We start from the raw sequence: 24,780 nt of genomic DNA, 5'->3' as shown, positions 1-24,780 counted from the left end.
TGCTTGTGGCGTGCAGATTATAGTACCCCACATTGTAAGTGCTCGCTGCTTCACTTGTGCAGACTGTATACTCTGCATAGATTTTTTGTTTCTCTTTAAACGAATTTTATATTGTTCACAGACTGCAACAACTTCTAAGCTTTTCATGACAATTAGGCCACAAAAGCATTGTCTCTTCTGAATGTACTTCTGACCAAAAAGCAATTGTGGTAGCTGGAGTCCAAGTTTTTGTTAATCAAGCCTTTTGCATTCTTTTAGTGATACTCCATAGAAACTTTCATCCCCTAACACATGTTGTTGTTGTGGCCTTCAGTCCAGAGACTGGTTTGATGCAGCTCTCCATGATACTCTATCCTGTGCAAGCTTCTTCGTCTCCCCGCACCTACTGCAACCTACATCCATCTGAAATTGTTTAGTGTATTCATCTCTTGGTCTCCCTCTACGATTTGTACCCATTGCGCTGCCCTCAAATACTAAATTCGTGATCCCTTGATGCCTCAGAACATGTCCTACCAACCGATCCCTTCTTCTAGTCAAGTTGTGCCACAAACTTCTCTTCCTCCCAATTCTATTCAGTACCTCCTCATTAGTTATGTGATCTACCCATCTACTCTTCAGCATTCTTCTGTAGCACCACATTTCAAAAGCTTCTATTCTTTTTTTGTCTAAACTATTTATCATCCACGTTTCGCTTCCATACATAGCTACACTCCATACAAATACTTTCAGAAAAGACTTCCTGACACTTACATCTATACTCGATGTTAACAAATTTCTCTTCTTCAGAAACACTTTCCTTGCTATTGCCATTCTCATTTTATATCCTCTCTACTTCAACCATCATCAGTTATTTTGCTCCCCAAATACCAAAACTCATTTACTACTTTAAGCTTCTCATTTTCTAATCTAATATCCTCAGCATCGCCTGATTTAATTGACTACATTCCATTATCCTCGTTTTGCTTTTGTTGATGTTCATCTTATATCCTCCTTTCAAGACACTGTTCATTCCGTTCAACTGCTCTTCCAGGTCCTTTGCTGTCTCTGACAGAATTACAATGTCATCGGCAAACCTTAACCTTATATTTCCTCTCCATGGATTGCTTGCTCAATATACAGATTGAATAACATCGGAAAGAGGCTACAACCCTGTCTCACTCCCTTCCCAACCACTGCTTCCCTTTCATATCCCCAATCGTAGAGTCAGTATTGCCTCACATGTTTCAACATTTCTACAGAATCCAGACTCATCTTCCCCGAGGTCGGCTTCTACCAGTTTTTCCATTCATCTGTAAAGAATTCTTAGAAATGTTGGAACACATGAGGCAATACTGACCCTAAGACTTATCTTAGAAGAAAGAGTAAGGAAAAGTAAACCTACGTTTCTAGCATTTGTAGACTTAGAGATAGCTTTGGACTGGAATACTCTCTTTCAAATCCTGAAGGTGACAGGGATAAAATACAGGGAGCAAAATGCTATTTACAATTTGTACAGAAACCAGATGGCAGTAATAAGAGTCGAGGGGTATGAAAGGGAAGCAGGGGTTGGGAGTGGAGTGAGACAGGGTTGTAGCCTCTCCCCGATGTTATTCAATCTGTATATTGAGCAAGCAGTAAAGGAAACAAAGAAAAATTCGGACTAGGTATTAAAATCCATGGAGAAGAAACAAAAACTTTGAGGTTCGCCGATGACATTGTAATTCTGTCAGAGACAGCAAAGGACTTAATAGAGCAGTTGAACGGAATGGACAGTGTCTTGAAAGGAGGATATAAGATGAACATCAACAAAAGCAAAACAAGGATAATGGAATGTAGTCGAATTAAATCGGGTGATGCTGAGGGAATTAGATTAGGAAATGAGACACTTAAAGTAGTAAAGGAGTTTTGCTATTTGGGGAGCAAAATAACTGACAATGGTCGAAGTAGAGAGGATATAAAATGTAGACTGGCAATGGCAAGGAAAGCGTTTCCGAAGAAGAGAAATTTAACATCGAGTACTGATTTTAGTGTCAGGAAGTCGTTTCTGAAAGTATTTTCATGGAATGTAGCCATCTATGGAAGTGAAACATGGACTATAAATAGTTTAGACAAGAAGAGAATAGAAGCTTTTGAAATGTGGTGCTACAGAAGAATGCTGAAGATAAGGTGGGTAGATCACGTAACTAATGAGGAGGTATTGAATAGGATTGAGGAGAAGAGGAGTTTGTGGCACAACTTGACTAGAAGAAGGGATCGGTTGGTAGGACATGTTCTGAGGCATCAAGCGATCACCAATTTAGCGCTAGAGGGCAGCGTGGAGGGAAAAAATCGTAGAGGGAGACCAAGAAATGAATACAGTAAGCAGATTCAGAAGGATGTAGGCTGCAGTAGGTACTGGGAGATGAAGCAGCTTGTACAGGATAGAGTAGCAAGGATAGCTGCATCAAATCAGTCTCTGGACTGAAGAAAACAACAACAACAACAACAACAACAACAATAGGCTATATTTTCAGATGTGGTGGTACAGATTAATTCAAATAAAATATTCCATACAATATCTTTTTAATTTATTTCTTACAAAAGTATGGCTGTCAGCCTGCAAGACAGACAAATAGTTCAGATGTCACAAAATGGAAATTAAGTCAGAAGCGAAGTTTCATAAATTCAATCTCTTACTTCAGTGCAAATTCTCATGACTAAACCACATGTAGCCCTTTTGAGCTCTTCTTGGTTTTCGTTTATGATGGCAGCAGTATTAATAGTTTGAGCAATCAATTCATCTCTGTGTTTACCTGTTATTTGTAGACTTTTCCTTTCATACACGCAGTCAAAAATCTGAAGGGGGCAGTTCCAGGGATCTACATGACCAAGAAATATGATCATTTTTGTTTATCTCGTCAATACAATTTGCTGATGAAGTCACTTTCACTTATGAGGGTAGCAACAGCACCCACAACTCACATCGGCAGTAGATGAAAACTCAGATGCCTTTTTGGAGACACATTTTCAAAAAATACTGGATACGTTGTGGCGTAACAATCACGGACATCTTACAGGGGAGCCTTTATCTAGGCTTTCTTGAAAACAAGCTTATTCGAAGAGGCTATAATGATGAGCAAGTTCTAACAGCATGACAGGCACCTACACATCCTATCATCAGGTGGTACATTATCTAAGTGTAATATTCACCAGAAGATTTAATTTTGCCTGTGGCAATTGCCAAAAGGTCAAGTCCACAAACAAAAATAAACAATGAATTTGATCGTTAGGGCTATGGAAAGCCGTGCCCTCATAAAAGTTGTACACCTTATATGGAGTCTTTTATTTGGATTAGTCTGCATTATAACTTCCTAAAATATTTACTTTTCCTCCTGTAACACTTTGTATATGTACTTATAATTTACCAAAATCAATTTTTTCCCTTCTATTTCTTCCTTTGCTGTACATTCAGTTGTATTCTAAATACAAAACCCCATTAACTGATTTTATGGCTTCATTGTTAGTGTGCACAATTTTCTTTTCAGTGTCTCACTTTTACATTATTTATTTATTTATTTTTACTACGATTGATTGTCTTTTATACTTTAACTAGCTCGGTAAGGAAATAAGTATAATTAAGTCTTCCCATTCGACAGGCAATCATCGCAAAGCAGCATATGGAGCGCAGCCCAGCTGTCGAGGCGGATCCAGGCCAGTTGCCCTGGCTCGCATTGCTCGAGATCCCGGATCGAGTGTACTGCACTGGCACCATCGTGTCACCCACGGCCATTCTGTCAGCTGCACTTTGCCTGAATGGTGCCAGAAATCCGGGGCATGGTGAGTTAAAGTACATCCTGTGACTTTGTAATTAAGGACTGTAACTGACACTGTAGTCTGTCATCTGACGTTTAAAGTCAAAAGCTGCGATGAGGTTGCCACGAATTGTGTCTGCAGGCATCCACCGAGGGACACCTCTCTCTTTGTGATAGAAAATCTCTTTAAAATCTATTTCCTACAAAGATTACTTAGAACTGTTTTTGTACGATTATCCCTCTAATCGTAAGAAGCTCTGAGGTTTCCGTCCAAGTGACAGTGTTAAGATAGCGCGAAGTTTCAGCAAACATCGTGCAGTGTTTTTCAAAAGTTTGGGAACACTTTTGTTCCATATGGGAACCATTTGTGAGTCTACAGACGTCAGTGTGATAAGTGAACTCGGGCCACAAGCAGACCAACATATCTTCCCAGACTGTGGCTGTTGCTTGTTCAATTCGCCTTTTCAATCGCACATCACCACCTGAGAGAGGTAGAACTTAAACAAGGTCCTTTATATAACCCCGTAAAAAGAACTCACGAGGAGTAATGTCTAAGGACCTAAGAGACCATTTTAGCTCCCATCGGTCTGCTGCTCCACCGTGACCAAGCGATTGGGTAGCACGGTGTTCAGATATGCCCTTACGTCTTGGTGAAAATATGGGAGTGCATCAACTAACTGAAGGACAAAGTTCTCTGAGTCTGTTTGCAACAATGGCATTAACCAGTTCTGCAACATCTGAATGAAGGACGCCAGTAACAGTATGTTCTCCATAGAAGAAAGGCCCATGAAATTTCTTGCAAGGTACGGCACAATAATCATTCATCTTCAGAGAATCTTGCTCTTGCTCAACAATGTTATGTGGTTTTCTGTTCCACAAATACTACAATTGTGCCTGTTTACTTTCCCATTTATACAAAATGTTGCCCCGTCCAAAAAAGTTATCGAATCCACTAAACAATCCTCTTCGACCAGCAGTGCACAGCAAAACTCGAATCACTTGTCTTTGTTTTGGGATATAACTTTTGCACTAACTGCAAAACATGCCACACAGTCACTGTTGACATTTCTGATTCATTTGGAGTTCTGCATAGAGATTTTGCTGGACTCCTTGTGCATTCACACCTGGCTGACCACTTCTCTTCTTGACACACAAACACCCAGTTTCAATCCCAATTGTAGATTGCCTTTCTGGTTGATGATTTTTTTCTCATACTTCATCCTTTATTTTTGTTAGACACCCGTTGCAGTCTTTGTTTTGTCAAATTCTAGCATGCAGAAAGTCTTCTGAGCTCCAGAAAGCACCATCTTGATTACAATACCTACTAGTGACCATACCTGAAATTGTGTGTTACACCTGCAATGAGAAAAAAAATTTACAAGTTTGCTCTTTCAGTTATGTATATTGTTATTTTGTAATGCTATTTGTTCAGCTGCAATAAATTTTTGAATGTCTTCCCAGACTTTTGAAACACACTTTACTTGTCATCTTCTGGTGAAGTGTTGACATCCTGGATGTCCCAGTATTTTCACTAGTGGTGCACACTCTCCACTTGGCTGTGGGGGACTGGTCCTATGTGGCTGGCAGGCAGAGAGGGTGTGGGAGTGCAGTGGTGGAGGGGCCAGGGACTGCATTCGAATCTCTGTGTGAACATTACGGACATGCCTTGCAAGCTGGACATTGTAGGGTTCCAGTTTGGTTGGTCACGGAACTTCCTGGCAGATTAAAACTGTGCGCCGGACCGTGACTCGAACTTGGGACCTTTGCCTTTCACCGGCAAGTGCTCTATCATCTCATTCTGGAAACATCCCCTAGGCTGTGGCTAAGCCATGTCTCCGCAGTATCCTTTCTTTCAGGAGTGCCAGTTCTGCAAGTTTCGCAGGAGAGCTTCCGTAAAGTTTGGAAGGTAGGAGACGAGATACTGGCAGAAGTAAAGCTGTGAGGACCGGGCGTGAGTCGTGCTTCGGTAGCTCAGATGGTAGAGCACTTGCCCGCGAAAGGCAAAGGTCCCGAGTTCGAGTCTCGGTCGGGCACACAGTTTTAATCTGCCAGGAACGTTTCATATCGGTGCACACTCTGCTGCAGAGTGAAAATCTCATTCTTAGTTGGTCATGATTTATTCACTGAGTATTTAATATTGTCCTTCTGTACCTCTTAGTTACCTGATCATTGCCTCAACTATGGCTACGGAAGGCTTCGTCTCCTTGCTCAATTACGGCTGTAAAGAAACGTAATACTCCACTTTCTGTGCACAATACTAAACAATACCAATATATTCCAAAACGTGCACACAAAAATACGATTTTTCAGGGGTCCTATCTCAGGTTATTTTGGTTACAGAGATAAGTGGCCGAATGTTTTAGATAGACCTTGGGGCCTAGCGACCATTTATGTACCTGTTGGAAGAACAGACATACTGTAGCTATCCTGCAGTACAGCATCAAAATTTGAACATTACACGTCTCGTGCAGCCCAGGCAAACTGGCCAAATTGGTTGGTTCCTTGCATTAGATGTGGTCTAGGATGGACTTCAGGCAGCTTATGAAAGCACCATTTATTCATGGTTCCTGAGAAGACCCAAAAAACCATAATTTTTGGTTACAAAAAGTATTAGTCGTGGGGATGGTCACTTCCACAATTAGATTCATGGCAATATTATGAAAAGTATAGTGCTACTCATGACATAGTGGACATGATGAGTCACACATAGGCACAACAAAAAGATTGTCAGAAGGTGAGCTTTTGGCCAACAGGGCCTTTGTTGAAAATAGACCACACACACACACACACACACACACACACACACACACACACACACATTCATGCAAACTCTCACACACATGGCAACTGGCCACTGAGACCAGTCTCGAGTGAGTTGTGTTTGCATGAGTGTGTGTGGGTATGTCTATTTTCCATGAAGGCCTTGTTGACCGAAAGCTCACTGTCTGACAGTCTTTTTCTTGTGCCTATCTGCGACTCAGCATCGCTGCTATACCGTGAGTAGCAGTTATCCTTTTTGTAATATTGTTACATTCCATCCTGGATTTTCCTTTGTTATATTTGTGACAGATCATTGACATTTTTACTATATGATCTTCAGATGATTTTCTTGGGGAACTTTAAAACTTTTTTTCAATATAATTATCGATTACCAAGAGCCAGAGTTTGAGTTACTGTACTTACGCAGAATGGACTTACGTAGAAATCACAAAAACAGTGTTTGGGTGATTTTTGCCCTGTGGGCCACATATATGTCAATAATTAACCATAGCAAATGGCTCAAATTTTAACTGTGCATTGTTTAAACATTTATCTAGAAACACCATTTTCCTGTTCTCAAAAATTTGTATCCATTTTCAAGATACACTCAAAAAAACCATTATTTTTGGGTACCAAAAGTAGTAATTGTGGGGATGGCCACTTAACTAATTTCTATTCATGACAAATCGTCAAAAAAATTAAGCCGGGCATTTTCAGTGACTTGGCTATTGGTGAGCAAAGAATCCAGAAAAAATGTTAAGCAAACAGTTCTGAATTAACTTTGTATTATGCATACTTACTCGTTGTTTATATGTGTTAAAGTATATACAGGAGTTGAAGCTTATAAATAAGTTGTCAAAACTGTAGTGACCTAGAGAATTCATTTTATACACTGCTGCAACAAGGAAAAGAATGGAACCAGTAGAAAAATGCTCCTGTCAGAAAACAAAAAAGGTGAATATGTTCTACATTCAAAAGACACTGACAGGAAAGTGGGGAACCAGCTGTCTCAATCCTCATATTGCCTCCCTCACCAAAAATTTTGGTATGTGAACGTATTCACGCATTTTTGTGCTGAAAGGGAGTAGCAGAGGGAAGGTGATGGTGGGGGAGAAAGAGAGAGGAGACGCTGGCAGTGGAACAAGGAAACTGGCAGTGGAAGAGGGTGAGAGATGGATGAAGACAATAGCAATTGGAAACAAAGAGAGGTGAAATATTGGTCAGTGAGACAGTGGCAGTAAATGAGAAAGAGTGGTGGATGGAGATAAAAGCAGTGAGAACGAAAGAGAGAGGAGACAGTGAAAATGAAAAATACAGATGAGCGGAGACAGTACGTAGGCTTGAGGTCTGGACCCTCCCAGTTTTAACATGTTGATATAGGGGAGGAAGCATTTTTGACCAAAATTTTAAACATGTGTATAGGCAAAATAGTAAGTTGTACCTCCCCCAGAATTTTTGAGCTGCCAAGGTATGGTGGAGACAGTGGCAGTGGGAAAAACAAAAGAATCGATGTAAGTGAGAGGCGACGGTGGGAGAGACACACACATCTATAGACACCAACAGTGTGAGGGATATGCTGAGCATGAAGGGTTAACAACAAAAAGAGACTGGGTAAAAAGATTTAGAATGTTTATGTTACGAGTGTGAATATTTTTGCTTGCCAAAATTTTTGGTGAGGGAGGTGGAATGAGGATTGAGGCAGCTGGTTCTCTGCTTTTCTGTCAGTGTTTGTAAGAGGAACATATTAACATTTTTTTGTGCTCTGGCAAGAATATTTTTGCACTGGTAGTACAATGTATGTATACAATTCATATATAGTCCATCATATACATGATAAACTAGATAATGTCAAACATCTGTCAAATCAATGTTTTGTAAATAAAAACACATTCTCTTGCTGCACTGTACTTTGTTCTCCCGGACGCGGTTCACCTTTTTTCACTTTAAGGCATCTTCAGTGGGACATATAATAATAGGAATGGCACACTTTTGTTTTGATATATTACTCGTAGATTATAAAACAGTCCACTTCTCGCTTTTTATGGAAATAAGTGATTACTTACACAATTCTTCGCATTTGTAATGGCCTCTGCATTTTCTCTCCTCTAGTCACCTGCTGGACATTGCACTATCTCTCGGTTTACAAAACATAAGCATGTCTTTATATTTTGAACATTTTTATTCTGATTTTGAGTTCACTGTGTATCTCATCCTGTGTGGTTTGTTTACATACACATTGCCAACCTAACAAAACATAAACTGAAATGTCTGTTCATTTCTCTTATGTTTATCTCTCTCTCTCTCTCTCTCGTGTGTCGTGTGTGGGCGGGGGGGGGGGGGGGGGGGGGGGGGCGTGTGTGTGTGCGCACCAAGCCAGGTATTTCCATGTGGTCTATACCAGAAATAGAAAAGACTTCAACTGAACGTTCATGAACCATACAATACATTAAATCCAACACCATATGGAAATTAAATGATCTTGTACATAAATACATCAATGTAATGATTACAAACAGTTCACCCAATGCTCAAAAAGCAAGGCATGCTGCTCAGAACATGTGTTTAAAATTTGAAATAAAATCCCTATACGCTACAAAATAAGAGCTAAATTAAGAGTTATAGGTGGCACACAGTGGGAGTGTGAATCTGCCCTGAGGTATACCGAGATGTTCGCACAGTTACCATAACGCTGTGCCCTGGATAGTGCAGTGGTTACCACACCTGTCTTGTAAGCAGGAGAACCCGGGTTCAAATCCCGGTCCGGTACATATTTTTGCTCATCGCTGCTGATTCTGCTTAATGTCCCACTGCAGCTGACAGCAGTGATCCCATTCCCATTTATATAAGACACATTTGCAGCTTACAAATACCATTTATAAACTAGCGGCTTGCTCCCATCTGGTCAACAAGGTACAAAGTCAAGTAAAAACTGCTATATTAAGAATGCAACAGTTCATAGAAGAAAGATTAGTCAACTCAAAACTCCAATCACAACACAATATCTCTACACACAATCAACAAAAACACACACACACAAATTCTACCCAAGATCAGTTAACCTTGCAGACACAAATAAACAGTAAATAAAGACAGAGAAAGGATTAAAATACAATGTAAAGTCAGAAATAGATGAAGATTATATAGAAAATCTAATTATAAGAGCATAAAGTATATTGACAAGGGGAGGTGGGGGTAATTTTCAAGAATGGTTGCATATCGAAGTTGCGGGGTCCAAACGATTCGTATCGAACGTGCAATCCTAAATCGATCATGCGACTCAGGTGGCAGGTGTTATGATCAATTATTTGTGATTGTCATTTTTGTCTGCTTTCCGTCGTTCCCTTAGTTGCTCTAAAGTACATACCCCTGCGAATTACTTGTGATTTTCTAGGAAAACCCAGACGATTTATGTCGGTAGAGAGTGGTATGTCTGGTGTTTTTTATGTATGTTTATTCGGCGGATTCTCTCACATAGAAAAATCTAATTCCATGCTTATCCAGCATAGAAAATTGTTTGACTTTTGTCACAAATATGGAGTACTACCAGATGAGGAAATGAGGGACTGTGTAGACTGTGGTGGTAAAACTTTGTTAGAAGAGTTTCGATGCTGACATACCGTTACAATATCATTGCGGAAAATGGAGTGGTAGGAAGAACACATGGTCCGACTCTTCCACATTATCCATCCAGACCAGCGTAATTCTTCTATCTTGCTGGATTCGAGGCTACACCTTGCAAGCGACAGCATCAGAAACTGACTTATCTGCTAATACCGTGTGCGACTATTTCGGATTTTGCAAGGAAGTGTGTTATGTGGTAGTGACAAACAGTGTACCAGTTGGTGGACCGCGTAGAGTTGTTGAAGTGGACAAATCTCACATAGCAAGAAGAAAGAACCAGAAAGGACAACCTCCAAAGAGTGAAATCTATCATATTTGGGTATTTGGTGGAATAGAACAAGAGTCCTGGAAGTGTTGTTGTCAGAGTATTACCCAGAGACAAGGTCACTTTAGTGCGTCCAATTATGTACTTAATACTGCCTGGTAGTAAAGTCATTACAGACGGGTTTCAGTCCTACAAGACACTCAAAGCAGAAGGATTTGACCAAGAGTTCGTCAGCAGCTCTGTAGAGTTCATGTCTTTGGATGACCCTAGTGTGCACACACAAAACATCGAGCGGCTATGGAAATCTGTGAAATTTTCCATTAAAAGAGAAGGGCGTCCAGGATAGAGAGATGAACTTTACTTGTTTCAGTACCACTGTTTCCACAACTTGTGTTTGCAGGAAGAAGTTAACGCATGTGAAGCTCTACCCATATTCTTGCACGATATTGGCAGAGTTTACCCAGACTATGGCAAAACGGGAATTGTTCCTATAGCTTACACATCACATGGACTTTCACATGATGACAACACCAACGACAAGTAAGGTAAGTCATCTCCTTTGTAATTACAAGTATTTTTGTAACACCCTTCTTCTGTCATTGCTACAGTGACCACCGTATACATACTCATAACGCCCGCTACCAGAGTTGCAGGATCAATTTAGGATCGCTTGTTCGATATGTCATCGTTTGGACCTCGTGACTTCAATAGGCAATAATACTTGGAAATTACCGAGATGGGAGAGAAAACAATGGTGTCAACAGTGGATTAACTGGAGAAATAGTAAAAAATAAATCCATAATATAATAACCAGTATGAAAACACGGCAACACACACAGAATCTATGACACTCAAAAAACTTAGAAAAATCTTCAAAATCAAAACGTCGTCATTTGACAAGCAGACAAGGGGAACACAGGTGTACTTATAGACAAAGTACAAGACATTGAAAAAACACAATAGTTCATCTCACAAAATGGCATCACAAAATTAAAATCAGACCCAACAAACAGATCCCAGATAACTGAAAGGCCACTGCTCCTCTTCTCCAAAGCCAACTCAAGATCCACAAACTGAATCTTCCAGTAATATCAGTACTGGATTTTAGAAAATCCCCCACTTACAAGCTTGCAGGATACACATTAAAATTACTGTCTGAAAATTTAAAAGTACAAGAAGACAGAACCATTAAAAACACTACACTACAACAAATAAAAAATATAAAAATGGCAGACACAGCACCACTCCCCCCATTTGATACAGAAAACGTGTATTCCAGCAAATCAGTACCAGAAACAGTAGAAATCGTAGATAAGAACCTGAAAACATGTAGTCAACTCCCTGATGAACAGATTAAGGAGATACATAAATAAAGCTTCTAACAGAACAAAATTCTTTGAGTGTGTGCTTCAGTTTTATTAGGTCTGTCCACATTCGTTCCTTTTAATGTGTGTCGCTGATGACCTCGATGTTGAGCGCTCATAAGCCCCAACACACACACACACACACACACACACACACACACACACACACAGAACAAAATTAATACTTCCAGTTCAGTAATGAATTTTATTTACATGAAGATAGATTACCAATGGGGTCCCAATTGTCAGGGGCCTTAGCAAATGTTTTTATAAACTACATTGAACAGATCATTTTCACAAAAATAGTAGCAAACGAATATAACATACTACACACATCAAAAAAAGTTTTGCATCTTCCCGGCACGCAGAATTCCTGAAGATAGACGTTGTTGTTGCGGTCTTCAGTCCTGAGACTGGTTTGATGCAGCTCTCCATGCTACTCTATCTGTGCAAGCTTCATCTCCCAGTACCTACTGCAGCCTACATCCTTCTGAATCTGCTTAGTGTATTCATCTCTTGGTCTCCCTCTACGATTTTTACCATCCATGCCTCCCTCCAATGCTAAATTGGTGATCCCTTGATGCCTCAGAACATGTCCTACTAACCGGTCCCTTCTTCTTGTCAAGTTGTGCCACAAACTTCTCTTCTCCCCAATCCTATTCAATACTTCCTCATTAGTTATGTGATCTACCCACCTTATCTTCAGCATTCTTCAGTAGCACCACATTTCGAAAGCTTCTATTCGCTTCTTGTCCAAACTAGTTATTGTCCATGTTTCACTTCCATACATCGCTACGCTCCATACAAATACTTTCAGAAACGACTTCCTGACACTTAAATATATACTTGATGTTAACAAATTTCTCTTCTTCAGAAACTCTTTCCTTGCCATTGCCAGTCTACATTTTATATCCTCTCTACTTCGACCATCATCAGTTATTTTGCTCCCCCCAAATAGCAAAACTCCTTTACTACTTTAAGTGTCTCATTTTCTAATCTAATTCCTTCAGCATCTCAGATAGACGTTGACTGTAGATACTATATCACAGACACAGTCCCGTCCCTTTGACTGTTCAGAGATGTCACTAAACCCACCCAAATATATAAACAACCATGCAGGAGCAGTGCCTATTAGATGGAGGGGGTCTGACAACCAATCAGTTCCAGTCTTTCCACCAGGAAGAAGGTACACAGTTCTTGTTGCCTGTACTTCAACCATGCCTTGACGGTCAATACCGCACTTCGTTCACGTCCGCATTGTTACTTTGTGCTACGAAGGGCTCTCAACAAGGGAAGTGTACAGGCGTCTCAGAGTGAACCAAAGCGATGTTGTTCAGACATGGAGGAGAGACAGGAACTGTCGATGACATGCCTCGCTCAGGCCGCTCGAGGACTACTACTGCAGTGGATGACCGCTACCTACGGATTATGCTTCGGAGGAACCCTGACAGCAATGCCACCATGTTGAATAATGCTTTTCGTGCAGCCACAGGACGTTGTGTTACAATTCAAACTGTGCGCAATAGGCTGCATGATGCGCAACTTCACTCCCGACATCCATGGCGAGGTCCATCTTCGCAACCACAACACCGTGCAGCTAGATACAGACGGGCCCAACTTGCCGGATGGACCACTCAGGATTGGCATCACATTCTCTTCACCGATGAGCGTCACATATGCCTTCAACCAGACAATCGCCAGAGAGGTGTTTGGAGGCAACCTGGTCAAGCTGAACACCTCAGACACACTGTGCAGTGAGTGCAGCTAGGTGGAGCTTCACTGCTGTTTTAGGGTGGCATTATGTGGGGCCAATGTATGCCGCTGGTGGTCGTGGAAAGTGCCGTAACAGCTGTGCAATACATGAATGCCATCCTCCAATCGGTAGTGCAACCATATTGGCAGCATATTGGCAAGGCATTTGCCTTCATGGGCGACAATTGGCACCCCCATAGTCCACATCTTGTGAACAACTTCCTTCAGGATAATGACATCGCTCGACTACAGTGGCCAGCATGTTGTCCAGACATTAACCCTATCTATCGAACATGCCTGGGATACATTGGAAAGGGTTGTTTATGGACGACGTGACCCTCCAACCACTCTGAGGAATGTACACCGGAGTGGGACAATCTGGACCAACAGTGCCTTGATGAACTTGTGAACCATATGACACGAAGAATACAGGCATGCATCAGTGCTAGAGAATGTGCTACTGGGTATTACAGGTACCGTTGTGTACAGCAATCTTGACCACCACATCTGAAGGTCGCGCTGTATGGTGGTACAACATGCAATGTGTGGTTTTCATGAGCAATAAAAAGGGCTGAAATGATGTTCATGATGATCTCTATTCCAATTTTCTGTACAGGTTCCGGAACTCTCAGAACTGAGGAGATGCAAAACTTTTTTTGATGTGTGTATATATTGATTCAAATTGAAAAATTGCATACTGACATCAACACGATACATAAAAATAATAATATTTAAATGGAAAGAGAACAGAATAACCAAATTAGCTTTCTGGATATAACAATCAAAATGAAAAACAGTAAATTTACTGTAAATTCACAGCAACTGACATTACCAACCCCTAATCCTTGAATCACCCACAACTAACAAAAGGAAGCAGCACTTTGACACATACTCCGTAGACTCAATACAGCCTCACCCAATGAAGAAAACTACCGAAAAGAACTGGACATAATAATCCAGATAGCCCAATATGTTGGGTACAATAGTAACAGTCACAAAACTAAACAACAAAATTAAAAGTAAAATAAAGCAGAAAATGCAAAACCATTGACACCATCACAACAGAACCAAACATAAACTCTCAGTACCATAACAACTACACAGAATAGTCAGGAAAATATAAGAGGAAATAGAAGATGGCATACAATAACATGCAAACAAAAAGTCACATAAAATCACCGATTTTTTCAAAACACAGGTAATAAACATGGCATACACAACAGATAATTCTATCCAAAAATAAACTACAAAACTGATATAAAACAGATATAAAAGAAAGCAGGTATATATCTTATTACAGTGTAACACTTGTGATAGCAGATACGTAGGACAAACAGGCAGAACATTTTATGTCGCCACATACAGGAAATCAAAGCAGCAAAAAAAAAAAAACCTGTTGCATGATCAAGTACATATACAAAACAACTCATTGTTTACACTAATAGATAAAATAACAGAGTAACACTGCAACAGAGGACTTTTATCATAATAATAACAATAATACCATCCAATGCTCTTTTCCACTCTTTTGTCCATCAATCCCACAAAACGTTTAAACCAAAACTCAAATCAACTGAACACAAAAACTTTCAACCATTCTCTGACGGCTATTACATTTGTATCCAAAATTCTACAGCCTTTTTTATTTATTTATTTTCTTTGAAGAAGAAGAAAAATCCTTGCATTATCTCTCTCTCTCCAAATTTTTAAAGAGCATTTTGTAAGTGTTGCTGAGAAAGCAGGACACAATGGCTCCTTAGAAGAAGCATTAAAAATACTGAAAGGTCATTTCCCAAACTCCATAGAGCAGATAGCTTATAGCCCTTATGGCAGTACAGGAAGTAAGAATCACCATTATTTCTTTAAAAGCAAAAAATTCAACTGGTGTTGAAAACATCTCTAGCAAATTACTAAAAGCCTACTGCAATGAGTTCAGTGAAGTCCTAGCTCATATGTTCAATGCCTCTCTCAAACAAGGTATCTTCCCTGAAAGGATGAAATATGATATTGTAAAGCCCCTCTACAAATGAGGCAATGCTTCAAATGTTACAAACTATCAGCCTGTCTCTCTTTTGACTACATTTTCTAAAGTTCTCAAAAAGCTAATATATGCCAGAATAGTCAGTCACCTAGAAAAACATGCAATGATTAGTAAAAACCAGTTTGTATTCAGAGGAGGTATCTCCACAACCTAAGCAATATTTTTGTTTATGAATAATGCTTTGGAATGCCTCAACAAAAAGACATTGCCTGTGGGCATATTTTGTGATCTGAGATTTTTACCATCCGATATTACATGCGCTCGATGTATTAAAGTACTGAGAACACCAGTTGTTTGTGCTGGGAGATGGCAGCTTGACGCCTGGAGATACAGATCTGTGTGAGTCGGTTTGTAGATTATCTCCCCACTGGACAAACAATTACTAGAGAATACTATGCTAACCTCCTGGACAAATTGCAACAAAAGATATGTGGAAAAGGCCAGGTATAGCAAGGAAGAAAGTTATCTTCCATCAAAACAATGCGCGCCCACATACATGTGCTGTCCCTGTGGCAAAATTACACCAACTAAGGTATGAATTGTTGCCACACCTGCCTTATTCAGTTGGTATGGCTCCTTTAACCTTCCGTCTCTTACCGAAACTGAAAATTTTTCACGGTTGATGAAGATTCACTTCAAACAAAGAATTGATAGCCGAAGTTAACTATTTTGCAGGCCTGGAGGAAACTCATTTTTGAGATGGGATCAAGGCACTGAAATATTGTCGGACCAAGTGCATTAATCTATAAGGAGACTACATTGAAAAATAAAAAAGTTTCGGTGATGTAAATTTTTTTTTTTTTTTTTCATTCTGAGAACTTTTCGAACCACCCTCGTAACTTATCAGTAGAAAAATGTTGCTGTTGCAGCACAAAAAGACAAAATATGTTTCTCCTAAGACTCCGATAGAAAAGTGAGGAACCAGGTGCCTCATTCTGCTTTCCTCACCAAGAATTTTGGCTTGCAAACATTTGTGCTCTTTCAACATTGTAAATCATTTTACCCACTCTCTCTGTAGTTGAGCCTACGTATTCAGCATCTTCTCACTGCTACTGTCTATGTATGTCTCTCCCTCTGTCTCCTTTTTCTCCATTGATTTACAGTGTATCCCAGTGCCACTGTGTCCTCTCAATCACACTGTCTCCTTTTGTCCTTTCCCGCTGCCACTGCTTCCAACATGTCTTGGCAGCTCAAAAATTCCAGGGATCCCACTTAATTCTTTCGCCTACACTCGGGGCCCTAAATTTTCAGTCCAATATTTGCCCTCCCTTATACCTAACATGTTAAATTTTGCCAGAATGGAATGGTCCAGACCACACAAGCATATTTAGTCTCCACTCACCTCTACTTTTCATTTCCACTTCCTCCTCTCTCTTTTGCTCCCACTGCTTCTGTCTCCATGTTTTGCTGTCACTGTCTCTCACTGACCACCATCACCACCTCCTCATTTAGCTCTCACTGCTATTGTCTTAATCCGTTTCTCTTTCTCTTTCGCTGCCACTTTCTCTCTGCTATCATCACTGTCTCCTCTTTCTCTCTCTCCCTGTCTCTCTGCTACACTCTTTCAGTACAAAAACACACAAATAAGTTTGCATGACAAAATTTTTGTTGAGGAAGGTAGAATGAGGATTGAAGCAGCCAGTTCACCACTTTTCTATCAGTGACTTTTTAAAGTGGAACATATTCGACATTTTTGTGCTCTAACAGGAGCATTTTTCCTCTAGTTCCCTTCTTAACATGGTACAGCAGGGTCTGCTGCTTATATAAAACAAATTCTACAGGCCAGTAAAGTTTTGACAGTTTGTTTGTATACTTTGACACATACAAACAAAAAATAAGTATGCTTAATATAAAGTTAACACAAAACTGTTTGCTTTATATGTTTCTAATGCTTTGCTCGTGAGTTACAATTCATCCAGAATGCCCAGCTTATAATCTGTGTCTCTAAAGAGTAAAAATGTCACTAGATGTATTTTATTGAGTTTGCAGTCTTTCTAGCTTTAAATAAATTTTGACAGTCATTTTATGAGCTTTTCAAGAGTGTTAAGACACTTTAGCCTATGTTTTCTCACTGTAGTAATACTTTAGGTATATTTGTATGAGCATGAAGTGCTGTTATTCGGGGACAGCGCATCATAGAGTTTTATTGGTGAACAGATGCTGCCTAAAAATGTAGTTTGGTGGCCATAGAACCCTTGTGATGATCCCTAGTAGAACCCTTGCCATGTGTTCAAGTCAGTTAAAACTACAGTTACACGTCACACTGGATATTATATTCCTAAACATGGTAACTTTGGACGTCTGGATCTCGGTAACGGATAATGCTATCAGAAAAAGTTTTGAGGTTCACTGAGATCATTATCTTAAGAATATGTGGTAAAAATTTTTACAATTTGCCGTGAACAGATATTATAGACTTGGCTGTAGCTGCAATTGGTACTTTTCGTAGTCAAATGTCATGGCTTTGAGTTTTCTCACTAACCACACATGGACAAATAGTTGTTTGAAAGCCACCTAAGATCCATCCTAGACCACACCTAATGCAAAAGAAGCAACCAATTTGCTCATTTTGCTTGGTCTGCAGGAAGTGTGTAATGTTCAAAATTTAAAACTGTACCGTAGGATTGTTATAGTAGACATGTTCTTCCAATAGGTACGCAAATGGTCGCTAGGTCAAGGGCTATTCAAAATACTTGACCTATAATCTCTGATCAGTAGAACCTAAGATGACTCCCTGAAAAAACTGCATTTTCATGTATGACTTTTTCAAATGTGTTGGTGCTGTCCACACGTGTGACTTTTTGATGTACTGAATAGCATACGCGCAGTTTTGCTTGTATTTAATAACAGTCTTTTATTGTACAATGCAAAAATTAATGGAATCAGTTAATTCATCCCTCATTATTTAAATCAACAGATTTTGAAACAGGTTTGTGTCATCTGCAAACAGTACAAGTAAGGCTTTAGGTAAATTCAGAGGCAGATCATTGATAAACAGAAGAGGAAAAGAAGGGACTTCAGAGCTGAGCCTTGATGTACACCAGACCAAATCACAGTTTCGAGGGACTGAACTTTATCAGCATCTTTACTAGAAATTTTGAGCACCTCCGTCATATTTGTGGGAAGACTGAAACTGATTCTGGGTACCTGTAATACGAAATGGCTCCTGTTTTGTAGTGGACATGGGTGATTGACGCAAAAAACTTCGTAAGATCAGTGAACAGACCAGAAAGATGATATTTATTATTAAAAGTCCTAAGGATTTGCTCAATAAATGGAAAAAGTGCTTTTCTGAGGGATTTGTTTTTGCGAAACCCAAGCTGGCACTTTGCGAGCAAGGTATTTTTATCAGAGACTGCTGTTACATGGTTGTACATCTTTTTTCCAATATTTTTGACATGCCAGAGAGACTGCAGATAGGTCTATAATTATAACATTTGTTTCTCCTGTTTTGTACATTGGGAAAACTGCTAATATGGGTCCTTCAGAAACTGATGCAGCAAAATTACTTTGCATGTGAGAACAGACCTCAAATGTGCTGTTTGTTATGCTGTTGAGTACCCTAAATCCAGCATCATTGCCATTACTATCAGTGACATTTCCTCTACAGTCAGGAGCCCTCTCAAAAGTTCATTTGTGGATGACTTTGCAACCTTCTACTCTTCGTCTGATCTTCCAATAATGACAAGGCAGCTAGAGCTGACCCTTAGGAGGCTGGAAACCTGGGCCAAGACAACTGGTTTTCAGTTCTCACGACTGTGTGTCAATTTTAACTGTGCTCGTCGAAGTTTTAACTGAGCACTGAGCACAGTGGAGGACAGTATTCTACATTTTCCGGAAAATGTGCACTTTTTGGGTTTATTATTTGACTCAAAATTAACTTGGCTCCCACACCTGAAAGACCTACAAAACGAGGGCTCCCAGTCGTCGAATATTTTGGAATGCCATAGCAAAAAAGCATAGGGAGCTGACAGATCCCACTTCCTGCAGCTTCATTGGTCATTTGCTCGATCATGTTTAGATTGTGGCAGCTTGGTCTATGGATCGGCCCATATTTCCTACCTCAAGATGTTAGATGTTGTCCCATGAGGGCATTCAGATATTGACTGGAGCCTTTCGGAACGGCCTGTGTGCAGAGGCTGGTGAACCACCACTCCGGAACCAGCGACTTACGGTTAAAGTTTTAAAGTTCTGTGCCATGTCAAATGTTTTTACAAAGATTTTAGGGAGAGGATCTTAATTTGCTCACTGTGTGACAAGCTCGCCCATATTTTATGTAAGTGGCCAACCAATGACAATTTACTGTGGCATTCTTGTTGCTACGTTTTCCCTTTCCTTACGTTCTACTTTGTTATGTCGCATTTTCCTTCTTTTCCTGCTTTCTTTGCCTGTGTGTTTCAGTTTTATTAGGTCTGTCCACATTCGTTCCCTTTAATGTGTGTCAGGGCGCTGATGACCTCGACGTTGAGCACCCATAAGCCCCAACACACACACACACGCACACACACACACACACACGCACACACACACACACACACACACACACACACACACACACACTCCTTTTGGGTCAACAGACACTAAAAAGATCAGTGTCACCTTAATCTTTGTCATTTGGTGCAGTGGTCCAAACCAACTTCGAATGGCTGTTCAGAAATCGACCCCATGCAACCAAGCCATTTGGGATATGTGCTATTTGACTGTCTCAAGGATCTGGATCTATCAGACTCCTGAATACACAGCCAGGGATGGAACGTGTTGCCACCTTGGTGTCTTCAGAGGCCCAAAGTGATTTTAAGCTTGATGTGGTAAAGAAAACTTGTACTCCAGATTACATTTTTAAATGATTAATGGAAAATCTCATATAAAGATGTGAAACAAATACTAACAACGAGATAGACAGGCTGGCCAGTACTTACCTCAGCTCAGTACAGCCGACAGACACACAAAACAGAACAGAAAATTTACATTCCTAGCTTTCGGAACTTTGTTCCTTCATCAGGGAGGAGAGAGGGGGAAAAAAGAGAAGAAGGGAAAGTGGATTCAGTTACAACCCAGGTTATGAAGCAACAGGGAAAGGTAAACGGGGAGGGTAGTAAGGATGGAGGCATGGTCGTCAGAGGGAAGCCAAAGATATTCTGCTGTAAGTAATGTGCCAGCTTCAAACCAAAGAGGATGCATACAGAAGTAAAGAGGTATATAGTATAAAGATAAACACAACTCTGTAGGAAGAAAAGATGCGTGAATGGCTAAAGAGGAGAGGGGAAAAAAGAGAAGACAGAAGAGTAAATGGGAGTGAGGTTGGTTAACGTAGGTTCAGTCCAGGGGGATGGCGGGATGAAAGGATGTGTTGGAGTGCAAGTTCCCATCTCCGCAGTTCTGAGGGACTGGTGTTGGGTGGGAGAAGCCAAATGGCACGTACTGTGTAGCAGGTTCCTAGGTCCCTCGAATTATGCTGGAGGGCATGCTCTGCTACTGGGTACTGGACATGTCCTAGGCGGACAGTTCGTCTGTGCCTGTTCGTGTACTCAGCCAGTTTAGTTGTCATCATACCAATGTAAAAGGCTGTGCAGTGCAGCTGATAAATGACGTGTTGTTTCACATGTGACCCTGCCTTGAATTGTGTATGTTTTACCAGTAGTGGGGCTGGAGTAGGTGGTTGTGGGGGAATGCGTGTGGCAGGTTTTGCAGCGGGGTCGGTTACAGGGGTGGGAACTGCTGGGTAGACAAGGTGGTCTGCGAAAATTGTAGGGTTTGACAAGGATGTTACCGAGGTTAGGTGTGCATGAAAGGCAACTCTGGGTGGTGTGGGGAGAATATTGTCAAGGGATGATCTCATTTCAAGGCTTGACTTGAGAAAGTCATATCCCTGGCAGAGTAATTTGTTGACGTATTTGAGGCCAGGATAATATTGGGTGACGAGGGGGATGCTTCTGTGTGGTCTGGGTGTAGGAACATCGTTGTTGGACGGGGAGGAATGTATTGCTCGGGAGATCTACATCTACATTTATACTCCGCAAGCCACCCAACGGTGTGTGGCGGAGGGCACTTTACGTGCCACTGTCATTACCTCCCTTTCCTGTTCCAGTCGCGTATGGTTCGCGGGAAGAACGACTGTCTGAAAGCCTCCGTGCGCGCTCTAATCTCTCTAATTTTACATTCGTGATCTCCTCGGGAGGTATAAGTAGGGGGAAGCAATATATTCGATACCTCATCCAGAAACGCACCCTCTTGAAACCTGGCGAGCAAGCTACACCGCGATGCAGAGCGCCTCTCTTGCAGAGTCTGCCACTTGAGTTTATTAAACATCTCCGTAACGCTATCACGGTTACCAAATAACCCTGTGAAGAAACGCGCCGCTCTTCTTTGGATCTTATAACCCTGTGAAGAAACGCGCCGCTCTTCTTTGGATCTTCTCTATCTCCTCCGTCAAACCGATCTGGTACGGATCCCACACTGATGAGCAATACTCAAGTATAGGTCGAACGAGTGTTTTGTAAGCCACCTCCTTTGTTGATGGACTACATTTTCTAAGGACTCTCCCAATGAATCTCAACCTGGTACCCGCCTTACCAACAGTTAATTTTATATGATCATTCCACTTCAAATCGTTACGCACGCATACTCCCAGATATTTTACAGAAGTAACTGCTACCAGTATTTGTTCTGCTACCATATAATCGTACAATAAAGGATCCATCTTTTTGTGTATTCGGAATACATTACATTTGTCTATGTTAAGGGTCAGTTGCCACTCCATGCACCAAGTGCCTATCCGCTGCGGATCTTCCTGCATTTCTCTACAATTTTCTAATGCTCCAACTTCTATGTATACTACAGCATCATCCGCGAAAAGCCGCATGGAACTTCCGACACTATCTACTATGTCATTTATATATACTGTGAAAAGCAATGGTCCCATAACACTCCCCTGTGGCATGCCAGAGGTTACTTTAACGTCTGTAGACGTCTCTCCATTGATAACAACATGCTGTGTTCTGTTTGCTAAAAACTCTTCAATTCAGCCGCACAGCTGGTCTGATATTCCGTAATCTCTTACTTTGTTTATCAGGCGACAGTACGGAACTGTATCGAACGCCTTCCGGAAGTCAAGGAAAATAGCATCTACCTGGGAGCCTGTATCTAATATTTTCTGGGTCTCATGAACAAATAAAGCGAGTTGGGTCTCACACGATCGCTGTTTCCAGAATCCATGTTGATTCCTACATAGTAGATTCTGGGTTTCCAAAAACGATATGATACTCAAGCAAAAAACATGTTCTAAAAATCTACAACAGATCGACGTCAGAGATATAGGTCTATAGTTTTGCGCATCTGCTCGACGACCCTTCTTGAAGACTGGGACTACCTGTGCTCTTTTCCAATCATTTGGAACCCTTTGTTCCTCTAGAGACTTGCGGTACACGGCTGTTAGAAGGGGGGCAAGTTCTTTCGCGTACTCTGTGTAGAATCGAATTGGTATCCCGTCAGGTCCAGTGGACTTTCCTCTATTGAGTGATTCCAGTTGCTTTTCTATTCCTTGGACATTTATTTCGATGTCAGCCATTTTTTCGTTTGTGCGAGGATTTAGAGAAGGAACTGCAGTGCGGTCTTCCTCTGTGAAACAGCTTTGGAAAAAGGTGTTTAGTATTTCAGCTTTACGCGTGTCATCCTCTGTTTCAATGCCATCATCATCCCGGAGTGTCTGGATATGCTGTTTCGAGCCACTTACTGATTTAACGTAAGACCAGAACTTCCTAGGATTTTCTGTCAAGTCGGTACATAGAATTTTACTTTGGAATTCACTGAACGCTTCACGCATAGCCCTCCTTACGCTAACTTTGACATCGTTTAGCTTCTGTTTGTCTGAGAGGTTTTGGCTGCGCTTAAACTTGGGAGTGAAGCCCTCTTTGCTTTCGCAGTAGTTTCCTAACTTCGTTGTTGAACCACGGTGGGTTTTTTCCGTCCCTCACAGTTTTACTCGGCACGTACCTGTCTAAAACGCATTTTATGATTGCCTTGAACTTTTTCCATAAACACTCAACATTGTCAGTGTCGGAACAGAAATTTTCGTTTTGATCTTTTAGGTAGTCTGAAATCTGCCTTCTGTTACTCTTGCTAAACAGATAAACCTTCCTCCCTTTTTTTATATTCCTATTAACTTCCATATTCAGGGATGCTGCAACGGCCTTATGATCACTGATTTCCTGTTCTGCACTTAAAGAGTCGAAAAGTTCGGGTCTGTTTGTTATCAGTAGGTCCAAGATGTTATCTCCACGAGTCGGTTCTCTGTTTAATTGCTCGAGGTAATTTTCGGATAGTGCACTCAGTATAATGTCACTCGATGCTCTGTCCCTACCACCCGTCCTAAACATCTGAGTGTCCCAGTCTATATCTGGTAAATTGAAATCTCCACCTAAGACTATAATATGCTGAGAAAATTTATGTGAAATGTATTCCAAATTTTCTCTCAGTTGTTCTGCCACTAATGCTGCTGAGTCGGAGGTCTGTAAAAGGAGCCAATTATTAACCTAGCTCAGTTGTCGAGTGTAACCTCCACCCATAATAATTCACAGGAACTATGCACTTCTACTTCACAACAGGATAAACTACTACTAACAGCGACGAACACTCCACCACCGGTTGCATGCAATCTATCCTTTCTAAACACCGTCTGTACCTTTGTAAAAATTTCGGCAGAATTTATCTCTGGCTTAAGCCAGCTTTCTGTACCTATAACGATTTCAGCTTCGGTGCTTTCTATCAGCGCTTGAAGTTCCGGTACTTTACCAACGCAGCTTCGACAGTTGACAATTACAATACCGATTGCTGCTTGGTCCCCGCATGTCCTGACTTTGCCCCGCACCCGTTGAGGCTGTTGCCCTTTCTGTACTTGCCCAAGGCCATCTAACCTAAAAAACCGGCCAGCCCACGCCACACAACCCCTGCTACCCGTTTTCACGTCCAACTCTCTCGCGGATTGTAAAATTGTTGCTCTTTGGTTTATTTATTCTCTTTGTAACAACACATTTACGAAAAGAGTTACGTGAAATACTTTTAGCAATGCTGTGCTTTGCTTTTCTTTATCATCATTACCCTTTAGCGGAATAAAATGTATATATGGAAGTCTTATTGTTCTGTATCTGGCCTACAATTTAAGGAAAGATTTTTCGTAACTGCAACTCATGCTAAGAATCAATATATCTT

General features: G+C 40.9%; 1 protein-coding gene and 1 non-coding gene across 2 annotated transcripts in view; both read left to right on the top strand.

Moving 5' to 3' along the window:
* LOC124553495 (coagulation factor IX-like) overlaps nt 1-24,780 on the top strand; it is a 114,159-nt gene that overhangs the window by 12,483 nt on the left and 76,896 nt on the right. Inside the window, exon 2 of the mRNA XM_047127349.1 lies at nt 3,615-3,795. Within this exon, the coding sequence (XP_046983305.1) occupies nt 3,615-3,795 (181 nt within the window). The remainder of the gene's footprint in view (nt 1-3,614; nt 3,796-24,780) is intronic.
* Trnat-ugu lies at nt 9,223-9,297 on the top strand. Its single transcript has one exon. It is a non-coding gene; the product is annotated as a tRNA-Thr (tRNA).

The sequence above is a fragment of the Schistocerca americana genome, chromosome 11 (genome assembly GCF_021461395.2).
Source record: "Schistocerca americana isolate TAMUIC-IGC-003095 chromosome 11, iqSchAmer2.1, whole genome shotgun sequence".
In the NCBI taxonomy this organism is placed as follows: domain Eukaryota; kingdom Metazoa; phylum Arthropoda; class Insecta; order Orthoptera; family Acrididae; genus Schistocerca; species Schistocerca americana.
This window is presented reverse-complemented; position numbering and strand designations above follow the sequence as displayed.